Below are 12,003 nucleotides of genomic sequence, written 5' to 3' on the forward strand. Positions count from 1 at the left end.
TGCTCGAAGCATACCAGAATAATATGAAAATGAAAATTATAGTTAGAACAATAAATTTTTTGTCCGAAAACCGGAAATTACAATGGATTAGTGCGGTATGATTTTAGGTTGAGCTTGGAACCGGAAATTGGAAAATTGATGCGTCAACACCCACCATCACCGGAAATGAAATGTATATTGAGAACTCGAAAATGAAAATTTGAATTTTATTTTTGTACAGTGTACCTAAAAACCGCACGAATACAGTAACCCTGCACCGATACAGTACCCATGAAGTACCCAAAACTCATTTTTTGCTGGAATAGTTAATTTCATTGGAAAATTAATAAGAAACATGTCAAGTGAGAGAAACTATTATTGAAGAGGTAGGTGGCATCTTTCGCGGAATTTTCCTGAAAAAAACTCCATTTCAAAAAAATCATATATCCAATAAACCTCAAAATATATTTCTTATATGGTGATGTAGTTGCTATTAGGATAACTGAATGGATTGAGCCACGTAGCAAAAACAATACAATGATAATTTCGATGATAGCTAAAAATTTAAACACTTTGTGAAGTCTCCCTAGCACATTAGAAACATACTTCTCAAATCACCTGTGGCCCAGAATGCACAGGCTAGGAAAGCGAAGCCAGGAACCGCGATTATGGTAGAGGCAATCAGCTGGGCTACCAAACTCCGTACAACAGCTTTTTCACGGTTATAATTCCTTATCGAAATCTTTTTCTGTACTCCATTTAGCATTTGAAACATGTCGAATGTGGTGTAAAAGGTGATGGAACCGAATACAATGAACGCCCAGATGAATAGAATTGCGGAAATTGTCATCCAAATGTTCATCCGGTAGATCGCAAAGTTTTTTAGTTGAGCGAATTCTGAGGCGTACCCCGGATAATGCTGGAATTTGAGGTAACTGTATAATAACTAAGTTTACCTAATCTTCTGCTACTATACGGCGTTGACGAAAGGCAGGCAGATCTTCATGCCTACCATCATCATTGTCTTACTTGCTACATGTCTGCCGTACTGCAGGCACAAATCTGTATACCTGCCTATTTAAATGTCAATTTGCCATTTCCTACATGCATGCCTATGCGATTGTCATTGTGCCGGCGTTCTTTTTATTGTTAAACTATAAGATATGACAGTAGGCACGCGTGTAGGCTTACGGCAGGCAGGCGCGCAGAAGACCTACATAAAACGTTTTTTTAAGCCATCACAAACCTCTCTCACATAATCCATCTGCTCCTCCCTATTCACTGCAGCTGCGCAGAATAGCGAAAAAGTGAAAATAGGCCAAATTGTCACACAAGCTCGGAATATATTATGGCCGAGCTCAGATATCAGATGCTTTCGCGCAATACTTGCAATAGACTGGTGCTTCTTTAAAAATGCCAGCCCCAAGCTTACGAATTGCACGGCGACTAGTGCTGGGAGAAGGGACTGTAACGGGAATTTGTTAAATAGTAAGTTATAACTTATGTATCTTACAAATAAATAATTTGACCAAATATTCAAATATGTCGCTGCAAACCCAACACAATGCACCGCCCAAATCGGCAGAAGAGACATTGGCTGGGCGAAAATTGCCATATATAAGTCGGTAATTGAATTCGTTATCTAAAATTTGAGCTCAGTTTAAGATCAAAAATTAAAGATTCAAAGTAACCTGAAACCAAAGCATGAAATACTTGAAATTATCGATTTTATCACTTTTATAAGTAATGAGCATAATAGTCCCAAAGTTTATAGGAAATGACGCTATGGCCACAATATAACAGTAAATTCTCAACCAGAAAGTGACTGTAAAATCGATAAGCATTTTTAGAGAAACACAAAAATATTTACAAAAGTTTGCAAATAGCAAACAAAGAGGAAAATTCAACTCCGCCTTCTGAAAACCTGAAAAGTGATCAAAAACAGGTGAAAACAAAAGGTTTAGGCTAGAAATATTTGAATAGATATCAGATCCGGATCAGTTTTTCTTGCTGATTCTAAAAATGTACTTTTGACATTCCTAACTGCAAAATTAACATAGTAATGGTAGTTTTAGATAGATCTCCCTCGCAGCTAAAACCAGTGAAACGTCGGCTGCTAACCACACATCATATGGGAATGGCAACATGTTAGTTTCTCAAATATCATTTCACCTGCCCACAGTGTTTTGTATCGTAACATTTGAATTTGTCATTTCCCTTATGATGTGCGATTGGCAGCCGACGTTTCATCGGTCCCGCGCGAGGTACCTAAAGGTAGAGTATTATAGAATCCAGTTCCTATAACTGTAACTGTTCATTTTTACGAAAAAATGAGGACAAATTTATTCAAAGGAAGAACAAAATCACATAATGCTAGTCGAGCCCATCGCTGGAGAAGCTTTCACTCCCAGTTTACTTGCGAATTTTCTGAAAATAAAACGATGCGAATTAGTTTTTCAAGCTCTTTCCTACCTTATGATAAATGTTCGGTATGGTGGTGTAGTTATTACTAGAATTACAGAACTTGCAGACGAACGGAGCGCGTATATGCATACTATAATTTGACTGATTTCTGAAGTTAAAAATCGTGTTTTAAATTCTGGTATTTATAGATTTCAATCAAAACCTCGTGATTTCTCATCAGGATACAGAAAAATCGCAAAAATCGCGGCTCCCGGAAGCAAAAGGATCGCAGTAGCTGCACATTGAGCCAATAGGCTTCTCACCACTGACCGATGGCGTGCGTAATTTTTGAAGGAGACTCTTCGTCGCAACTCGCCGAGCATTTTGAACATATCAAGCGTCGTCATGGAAACTATGGCTCCCAATAAACATCCACCAAAACCAGATATAAAAAGGACTCCGACTGCCCAGAGATTTGAATCGAAGAACATCAGATTCGAGATTTTGGAGAACAGAACACCGTATTGGGGGTAATTCTGTAAAAAATCGATAATGTATTAAAGTTCTCAAGTCAAACTGACCGTTCTAGAAAATTCTATCGACTTTTCCTTCGAAACTCCAATTTGTAAAACTGAGATAAATATCAAAGCCACGAGAGGTAGTGTTGAAATTATAAAAGCTATATAGGCCCAATTTGGTATCGAATTCCTTCGTAAAGTGTTTTTAATAATTTGGTGTTTTTTCAGAAAACATAAGCCGAGACTGTTAAACTGGAATCCAACTAGTGTAAACATGGCGGCCTAAAAAGTTTAAAAATTTTTAACCTGAATTATGGAATTATTTAAGGCTATTGTTAAGATGTTTTAGCTATTTCTATCAAAATGTAATAAGTTTTATGAGCCTATTTCCTATTTCTCACCATCAAATAATTCGGCCAAATGCCCAAAAATTTCAATCCAACTCCCTCAAATCGACATGCCCAAACTGGCAGCATGGGCACGGGTTGCATAATAAAGTTTATATGCAAGTCCGTTATAGTACATGTTACCTGAAACTTTTAATGTCTTAAATTTGTCCTTTGGCATCTAAAACTTACCTGAAAAACTAGCACAAAAAACCGGAAATTGTTAAACTTATAGCTTTTGAAAATAATCAATAGAATAGTGGTGCAATTTAGGAAAAATGAGATAAAACTGACGATATTGAAATATAGAATAAGCCAGTTTGGAGAGGAAAAATCTAGAGACATTTTTCGAAAAAAGTGAAGACGTGTGAATAACAAAAAATTCTAGACCTCTGTCATAATAAATGTTCATCTAATGAGGACACGGGTTTCTTGATGCGTGAAAGTCTACGACTACATTATTAGTAGATGTTCTCAAGATCAGAAGAACTTTCAGTCTCACGCCTTTAATGACGCTAACCCGCATTGGTGTCGGCTGCAACTCGCCGTATATTAAAAAAAAGCAGCCGACACCTCGCAAGTGCAGTGGTACTTTTGACAAGATTTATGTTTAATTCAAATTCTATTTAACTAATTAACATCTCAAGTGATAGACACGATCATCAGCGAAGTGGGTGGCATCCTCTGTGGAAATTTTCTGAAAAAAAAAGTATTTAATTTCAAAAAATCATACATCTAAAAAACCTCAAAAGATATTTCTTATATGGTGATGTAGTTGCTACTAGAATAACTGAATGAAGTGTGCCGCGTAGTAGGAAGATCACACCAATAACTTCGATGACAGCTGGAAATTTAAACGTCCTGTAAAGTGTCGGCTGCACAAAATGAAAACCAACTTTTCAAATCACCAGTCGCCCAAAACGCGCAGAGTCCGATTGCCAAACCAGGGACCGCGACTATTGAGGAGGCAATCAGCTGGGCCACCAAACTTCGTACTACAGCTTTTTCACGATTGTAGTTTCTTATCGAAATCTTTTTCTGTACTCCATTTAGCATTTGAAACATGTCAAATGTGGTGTAAAACGTAATGGAACCGAATACAATGAACGCCCAGATGAAGAGAATCGTGGAAATTGTCATCCAGATGTTTCTGCGGTAGATCACGAAATTTTTGAGCTGGGAGAATTCTGAAGTGTACTCCGGGTAGTGCTGAAATTTGGGGGATTATATTCCTGCCTATGCATACCTTCATTTGTTCCGAATTGCCTATATACCGGCATTTGTCTACGTGTCTGATTAACTGTCTACGAGCCTGCCTACGTTCATGGCTACCTGCCTTCTTGCCTAACTACCTACCTGCCATCTTGCCTTACTGCTTACATGCCTTTCTTACTGACTGTAGGCTCGTGCAGGCCAACAGCAGGCAGGCTATTTTTGCCTGCGTAGATCACAAACCTCTATCACATAATCCATCTGTTTGTCCTTATCCACTGCCACCGGGCAGAACAGCAAAAAAGTAAATATAGGCCAAATCGTCACACAAGCCCGAAATATATCATGGCCCAGCTCGTTAATCATATGCTTCCGGGCTATACTTGCGATGGACTGGTGCTTCTTCAAAAATGCCAGGCCCAAGCTGACAAATTGCACGGCGACTAGTGCTGGGAGAAGGGCCTGTAACGGGAGTTTTTCGAATTACCTATACCCTATGTTATGGCCTATGTTTCTTACAAATAGATAATTAGACCAAATATTCAAATATGTCGCAGCAAACCCAGCACAATTCACCACCCAAATCGGCAGAAGAGGCCATGGCTGCACAAAAATCGAGATAAATAGATCGGTAATAGTATTGGTGACCTGAAATCGCAGCGAATTATAAATAAACTTAAAATATCGAATCACCTGAAACCAAAGCATGAAATATTTAAAACTATCGATTTTATCACTCTTATAAACGATAAGCATTATGGTCCCAAAATTGATAGGGAACGAAGCTGATCCCACAGTATAACCGTATATCCTCAGCCAAAAGGGCATCGAGAATTGGATAAACATTTTTGGTGAAACAAAAATGTTTCAGATTGCAAATAGTATCCACAAACAAACTTAGTCAGGAAAATATCAACTCCACCTCCTGAAAACAGGTGGAAAACTGATGTGTAAACTACAAATATCAGAAGAAAAGACACCAATTTTTTCTGACTCTGAACAATTTTTCAAAATTTTATCTGCAAAACTATCAGGATTACTGTACCTTTTTCTACAAGATTAGCAGAGAGAGAGAAGGCGCAGACAACTATGGTTCTAACTTGTGCAAAACCTGTGAACTGTCGGCTGCTAACAATACATCATGTTGGAAATGACAAATTAAAATGTAATGCTACAAAATACCAAGGACAGGTGAAAAGATGCTTGAAGGAAAGGAAACTATGGAATTCGCACAAGTAAGGGAATTTCAAACTTCCTCCAAATATCTACTGGCGGTTTAGGACCGCGCTGAAGTAGCAGCCGACAACTTTCGGGGCGAGAGGTAGCAAATTCACTGGTTTTTGATATGTGTCCTGTCCAAAAGTATTCTTGTTGGAAAACGAAATAATGGCAAAAAATTTAAAAAAAAATTAGTGTTGCACATTTTTTTTGGCAACTTCAAAATTTCAATTTCAATCGGCAAAGTTGCACGCATCCTTTGAATGTTCCTGCATCTATTTTAAAAAGTGAGACAATTCTATAAAAATATCTAAAAAAAAAAATTTCAAAAAGGCAAAGTTTTAAGTGTTTCCGTCTTATAAAAAAACCCCTCTAAATACTCCGGCATTAGAAATTTGCCGAAAATGAAAATTTCTGGCAAACCGGCAAACCGCCAATTTGCCGGTATTGAAAATTTACAGTAAATAGGCAAACCGCCAATTTGCCGATTTGCCGAATTTGTCGACAAAAAAAAATTACCGAACGGAAATTGTCGCCCACCCCCTGATTTAAGTTACAAACAGAAAATAATTATTTCGAACTTCCCGCCAAACTTAAAGTTTCCTGTTTTTTTTGTTAATACTCCATTCCCCATACAAAAAGTTGTCAGGCTCAGCAGGTGAACTATTTTGTCCAACAATTCTTCAGCCTTGTCTCATAAAGCTTTCATATATCTTGTTCCTTATGAATATCGATTTTAATACTCCGACGTGGTTAATCAACTACTATAATGTCGTTGGACTCATTTCCTTATTGATTAATATCCACACTATGCTTTTGATAATTTTCAAGAGTGACAAGCTTGGAAACTTCAAATATTTCATGCTCGCGTTTCAGGTGGAATCTTTTTTTGTTGTTCAAAAATTATGTTTCAATCATTATCAGATTATAAATACGGTCTCGGATTTTCACGTGACAATTCTGATGCAAGCCGTCCCATTGTTCCCAATTTGGGCATTTTTTAGTGTTGGATTGGCAGCCGACGAACTTGAAATTTGGAGTCACATTCTTATTGTAAGTACGTTAAAAGCGAGTGATAATTAATAAAATTTTGGGTTGAAGGCGGTATTGATAACATCAGTGGGATGTCAATTTGTGAGTCTCGAGTTTTGTTTTCTCAAGAAGCATCAGGCAATTGCCGAGATTACGAGACGACACCAAATTCCTGAAATGAAGCTTAACATTTTTCGGATTTGTATGTCTATCTGGCCTATTTTTACTTATATTCTGATATATTTGGCCGGGATGAAGAGAGAAGTGTCAATGGCGTTTGTTGTACTTGTATGCGTTTCGGCCATTTTTTAGGGGCTGGCGCCGGCTATCGGAAAACAGAAATCGATAGTTGTCGAGATCTCAAATAATTCGGCAGGCCTAGTCAGGGGTGGGCGGCAAGTGCCGGTCGGCAAATTTTTTTTGTGGACAAATACGGCAAATCGGCAAACTGCCGGTTTGTCGATTTGCCGGAAATTTTCAATTCCGGCAATATGCTGGTTTGCCGGTTTGCCGATTTGTCAAAACTTTTCAATTCTGGCAACATGGGAGTTTGCCAGTTTGCGGAAATTTTAAATTTTTTTATTGCCGATTTGCCGTTTGGCGGATATTTTGAATTCCGACAATTTGAGGGTCTGCCGATTTGCCGGAAATTTTCAATTCCGGCAACATGGAGGTTTGCCAGTTTGCCGGAATTTTTAATTTTCGGCAAATTGCCGATTTGCCGTTTGCCGGATATTTTAAATTCCGGCAATTTGCTGGTTTGCCGATTCACCAAATATTTTAAATGCCCGCATTTTGCCAGTTTGTCGATTTGCCGGAAATTTCAAGTTCTGACAAACTGCCGATTTGCTCGACATTTTAATTTTCGGCAATTTCCCGGTTTGCAGATTTACCTAACATTTTGAATGCCGGAAATTTGCCAGTTTGTCGATTTGCCGGAAATTTTAAATTCTGAAAAATTGCCCATTTGCCGAAAATTTTTAATTACACCCACTGACCACTATCGCCAGCTATCGGTTTGGCCAGTAGCATGTTTTTCAAAAAAAAAATTTCAGACATACCCCCAATACATATCCGAGTTCTCGAAGCTTAACAATTTTGCAATTTACCAATGGAGCTTCTGGTTCATATTTTCGGGAATTGTCGCGACATTCGGAATTGTCTTATATTGCATTATATGCAATTTTGCAACTTATGACATGCTTTTAATGCTCAAAGAGGTTCAGCTCAAAGTTTCAAATCAAAATTACAAACGCCACAGGTCAGTTTTAACGACACTTATTGCTCAGTCGTTGGGCTCTTCAGTAATTGTGGTGCCGGGCTTCGCTTTAATGGTTTTTGGCCTACTCGAGCTCGGATATGATCAACGTGAGTTTTTCAGTTTTTAAAAAGCTTTTTCATTCGTTTTTTTTGCAGTAATATGTGAAATAATTTGCATGGTGTTTTCCCTTCGTGGTTCAATTCATTCGATAGTTTTTGTGCTGACTACTCCTCCCTATCGGAGATTTATTTTTGGGTAAAGGTTGTAGCAGGGGTGGGCGGCAACTGCCGTTATGGTAAATTTGCCGGTTTGCCGATTTAGCCAAAAATTTTCAATTCCGGAAATAAACCGGTTTGGCGATTTGCCGAATATTTTATGTTCTGGCAGTTTGCCGGTTTGTCGTTTTGCCGGAAAAAATTGTTTAGCCGCCCATCCCTAGATTGGAGTTCAATTGATCGTTGCTGTAATGATGGAATTTCAGCGTGCTCCCGCGAAAAAAACCAAACGTTTCTACTGTAGCTGTCTCAATAAATACAATATAAGTTGCTCATCGATTTATGTGAAATATATACTTTTCGAATTCAAAATGTTAAATCATCAAATAAAGTATTACGGAATTAAAAGTGTTGATTGTCTATTTTTTTAAATTCTAAACACTAGAACTTTTCAAATCTAGAGTCGATTAGTCATGCGTTGCGGTCGCGTCGCGGTAAAAACTTTTTTCATCGTTATTTCAGTAATTCATTTATTAAGAATAAAAGTTGAAAATTAATAAAAAATTTAAATAAGGAAAGAACAAATAATTTCAAAGCATTTGATCTCCACAAGGTTCCTGTTCATAACTGCTTCGAGCAAGTTTTGATCCACAATCTGCATGCTCTTCTCCGCCAGAGCCACTTGCTGCTTCATAATTCCAGTAACACCTTCGAAGCTTTTTCCTGTGTTGGCTCTTACTTCATGGACTAGGTTTAAGCTCATAAGATTGAGCTCTGCAATTGCGATGTGCTCTAGCTTCTTCCAGATTTTGATTTTTTCATCCAACACCTCCAATTGAGCAGTTGCTGAGATGGCTCCAAAGCGACCGTTGAGGAAGTTGAGCTCCGCGACTGAAATGTTCTGTGACTTTCGTTCCGAGGTCTTCGACTTTTGGAGCAGTTGTTCTTCGAGGGCTGGTGGGCTGGAGTTGGAGCTAGTAGAGTTTTCAGAAGAAAACCCAGGGTAGCAGGAGAAGAACGACATTTTGAGGAGGTTGAGATTCTGAAATACGAAAAGTTTTTAAAAAATTAACGACTAAAATTCAAAATATAGAAAAAGAGAAACAGAAATTATAAATAAATGAGCAGAAATGAGTGCTAGAATTAACACCAGCCAGAGAAAAAAAAACATTATGAACATACATATACTTGTCAATATACCCAGCATTGCAGCTCCGCCTACTTACCTGCAGACGGTCTACCAAACTTGGTAGATCTTCTCGAGACCGGTAAAGGGGCGGGGCTAGTCTGGTGCTGCAATTTCAGATGGACTAGTTGTTTGCTCATTCATTCATATTTTTTGTTTCCATTTTCTGTTTTTTGGTTTCTTTTCTTCCTCTGAAAATATTTGAATTTCTGTAATTTTTTATATTTTATTATAGAATCCTAAAATCCTCAAAATGTCCTTCTCATCCTGCTTTCCAACTGTCTCTGGCTTCAACCTTGGAACCTTCTCAAGCTCCAACCCTCCAGCTCTCGAAGAGCAACTTCTCCAAAAATCCAAGTTTGTGGAGCGAAATGCACCTAACGTATCAGCTGCGGAGCTTAATTTCCTCAACGGAAACTTCGGAACCATCTCAGCATCTGCTCAATTGGAGGTACTTGACCACAAAATCAAAATCTGGAAGAAGCTGGAGCACATCGCCATTGCAGAGCTCAATCTCGCAAACTTAAATCTTATCAATGAAGTGAGAGCCAACACAGGAAGAGGCTTCGAAGGGCTCACTGTATTAATGAAGCAGCAAGTGGCTCTAGCGGAAAAAAGCCTGCAGATTGTGGAGCAAAACTTGCTCGTTGCAGTTATCGACAGACAACTCGTGGAGCTCACGATGAAGATGCAAATGCTTTAAATTTTTTTTCGTTCACTCATTTTATTACTTTAATAATACTTGTAATTAACTTTTTGATAATATCTTCAATAAACCTATAATTGAAAATCCATGGAAATCGTTGGCAGTAATATGATTTATTACATTTTGTGTAAGACGAGCATTTGGATCGCCAGATGCAATAAAACCTATACTCCCATCCTAACCGTACCGGAAAAATAATCGATATTTATTAGGTGACGATCATAGAGCATCACAGGGCTGTAAAAAGGTGCCTCAACCTAACTGTAAAGAATATTATTTTGAACATAAATATTTTTTAGTTATTGTTGAACAAATGTTTTATTTGAATTATCATTTGGAATTGCCATTTTCAAATAAAAACTAAAAAAAGAAGTTCTGGAAATTTCTAGATTTAGAAAAAAACTATTCAGTTTGTCAAGAGAAATTTATGAAATTCCTAATTTACAAATATAGTTTGTAGTTTTTTATTTTAAACATTATTCATTCAAGTTCCCCAACACAAATTCGATATCCTCCTCCAACTTTTCCAAAAACGAAATAGTAAATCTGAACGGTAATTTTGGAGCATTATAGAAGCAGTAGGTCCATGACGGAGCTGCTTCCTCACGGCCAGGAGGTAAAAATTGTGATGGATTTTGTTGGATTGTTTCGTATGGGGATTCTTCTGGAAAAGTCTGTAATTTTTTTCAGCAAACTTTTTTTCAAAACTCACTGAAATATATCTCCAACATTCCGTGGTGCTTCTCCAAAAAATCTCGAATTTTGAAATTTGAGGGAATGTGAACAATTCGATTGTCTTTGACCAGATAGAATATCACTAGAACCGGCTGAAAGAAGAAATCGAAACTACAAATTGAAAACTTGAAACTGTCTATTGGAAACCACAAACTACAAACTATAAACTACAAACTACAAATATTTCTTTATCACTAACCTTTCCAGCTTCCGCTATCAACTTCAGCAAATCGTGATAAGAATCAAACGTCCGCATTTTACAAGTTGACCTCTTGCAAAGCTCCATTAAACCTTCTTTTAGATAAAATTGAGCTTCTTTCAAAATTTCTCGAACTTCTTTTTCAGATTCTGGAAGTAAATCCACGTCTGCACCATCTCTCAGGTAATTTAGAATTTTTTCGAAATGCCTCGGAGATCGGTCTATGAAAATGCAATTTGAGTCGTCTTTTTGGATCTGAAAGTTAATTTTTTTAAATTTCAGAAATACAAAATCAAAAATACTTACAGGAATCTCAGTTTCCAGCAGTGTTTTGAAAAACCCGTCGAACTTTGTCAGGGTAGACTTTGAAGTTTCAAATATGGTCCCACCAATGTTAAGCCGGATTTTTTCGTCGATGAAGCTCATTTTCAGAGAATTTCCGACAAAAATGGGGAGTTGGAGTGATCGAATGAATATTTTTCATTTCAAATTACGTTGAATAGCGCAGAATTTCGCAACCAGGTGAGTTGGAGTTATATGTAGTGGGAGTGAGTAGACAATTTCGTAACAAAAAATTTCCGAAAAGATTAAAACCGGCAGATTTTCAGCCTAAAATTGGTTTCAGAGCAGCGTCTGAAAATCTCTGCAATGAGAAGAGTTAGAGCGGCCGACATCTAACAGGACCCATAGAGTTTTTAACATGTGACGGCTGCTGGGAACAAAATCATGAGGTAATTCATTGTATTCAGTTGGTAGTTTGAAGTTTTTATTTTGTAGTTAGGCTTAGGCCTATGCTTACGCTTAGGCTTAGGTTTAAGCTTATGCGAAGCCATATACAAGAAATTTCATTTAATTTCAAAAATTAAAATTTTCTGTAATTTTGATGAGAAGTTTAAATAGAATTTTTGTCCCAAATTTCCGAAAAATTGTGGGAAATTGCAAAAATTTTAAAA

General features: G+C 37.5%; 7 protein-coding genes across 7 annotated transcripts; 2 read left to right on the forward strand and 5 right to left on the reverse strand.

Annotated features, from left to right (window-relative positions):
• Positions 1 to 337: 337 nt before the first annotated feature.
• sri-51 (Serpentine Receptor, class I) lies at positions 338 to 1,823 on the reverse strand (the record flags this gene model as incomplete). Its single annotated transcript, NM_062068.1, has 6 exons — positions 338 to 392; positions 436 to 535; positions 586 to 898; positions 1,226 to 1,444; positions 1,493 to 1,621; positions 1,671 to 1,823. 6 exons carry the CDS (start codon positions 1,821 to 1,823, stop codon positions 338 to 340), a joined length of 969 nt encoding a protein of 322 aa, NP_494469.1.
• A 484-nt stretch (positions 1,824 to 2,307) lies between these two features.
• On the reverse strand, positions 2,308 to 4,067 carry sri-48 (Serpentine Receptor, class T). Its single transcript, NM_062069.3, has 8 exons — positions 4,031 to 4,067; positions 3,902 to 3,982; positions 3,479 to 3,727; positions 3,302 to 3,430; positions 2,964 to 3,182; positions 2,606 to 2,918; positions 2,452 to 2,551; positions 2,308 to 2,406 (listed from the first exon to the last, which is right to left on the reverse strand). The coding sequence occupies exons 3-8, from the start codon at positions 3,629 to 3,631 to the stop codon at positions 2,343 to 2,345; spliced, it is 978 nt and encodes a 325-aa protein (NP_494470.1). The 5' UTR covers positions 3,632 to 3,727; positions 3,902 to 3,982; positions 4,031 to 4,067; the 3' UTR covers positions 2,308 to 2,342.
• On the reverse strand, positions 3,929 to 5,344 carry sri-53 (Serpentine Receptor, class H; the record flags this gene model as incomplete). Its single annotated transcript, NM_062070.4, has 6 exons — positions 3,929 to 3,983; positions 4,031 to 4,130; positions 4,183 to 4,495; positions 4,742 to 4,960; positions 5,018 to 5,146; positions 5,192 to 5,344. 6 exons carry the CDS (start codon positions 5,342 to 5,344, stop codon positions 3,929 to 3,931), a joined length of 969 nt encoding a protein of 322 aa, NP_494471.2.
• A 1,095-nt stretch (positions 5,345 to 6,439) lies between these two features.
• sri-50 (Serpentine Receptor, class H) lies at positions 6,440 to 8,268 on the forward strand (the record flags this gene model as incomplete). Its single annotated transcript, NM_062071.2, has 5 exons — positions 6,440 to 6,592; positions 6,641 to 6,769; positions 6,818 to 7,036; positions 7,804 to 8,116; positions 8,165 to 8,268. The coding sequence occupies 5 exons, from the start codon at positions 6,440 to 6,442 to the stop codon at positions 8,266 to 8,268; spliced, it is 918 nt and encodes a 305-aa protein (NP_494472.2).
• Positions 8,269 to 8,789: 521 nt separating this feature from the next.
• Positions 8,790 to 9,248, reverse strand: ZC239.20 (Biogenesis of lysosome-related organelles complex 1 subunit 1; the record flags this gene model as incomplete). The annotated part of the gene is made up of 1 exon (NM_001027321.5): positions 8,790 to 9,248. One exon carries the CDS (start codon positions 9,246 to 9,248, stop codon positions 8,790 to 8,792), a length of 459 nt encoding a protein of 152 aa, NP_001022492.1.
• Positions 9,249 to 9,663: 415 nt separating this feature from the next.
• On the forward strand, positions 9,664 to 10,113 carry ZC239.21 (uncharacterized protein; the record flags this gene model as incomplete). Its single annotated transcript, NM_001027322.1, has 1 exon — positions 9,664 to 10,113. One exon carries the CDS (start codon positions 9,664 to 9,666, stop codon positions 10,111 to 10,113), a length of 450 nt encoding a protein of 149 aa, NP_001022493.1.
• A 294-nt stretch (positions 10,114 to 10,407) lies between these two features.
• On the reverse strand, positions 10,408 to 11,504 carry sdz-35 (BTB domain-containing protein). Its single transcript, NM_062072.3, has 4 exons — positions 11,357 to 11,504; positions 11,051 to 11,305; positions 10,829 to 10,943; positions 10,408 to 10,780 (listed from the first exon to the last, which is right to left on the reverse strand). Exons 1-4 carry the CDS (start codon positions 11,474 to 11,476, stop codon positions 10,593 to 10,595), a joined length of 678 nt encoding a protein of 225 aa, NP_494473.2. The 5' UTR covers positions 11,477 to 11,504; the 3' UTR covers positions 10,408 to 10,592.
• Between the last annotated feature and the right edge of the window lie 499 nt (positions 11,505 to 12,003).

The sequence above is a fragment of the Caenorhabditis elegans genome, chromosome II (genome assembly GCF_000002985.6).
Source record: "Caenorhabditis elegans chromosome II".
In the NCBI taxonomy this organism is placed as follows: domain Eukaryota; kingdom Metazoa; phylum Nematoda; class Chromadorea; order Rhabditida; family Rhabditidae; genus Caenorhabditis; species Caenorhabditis elegans.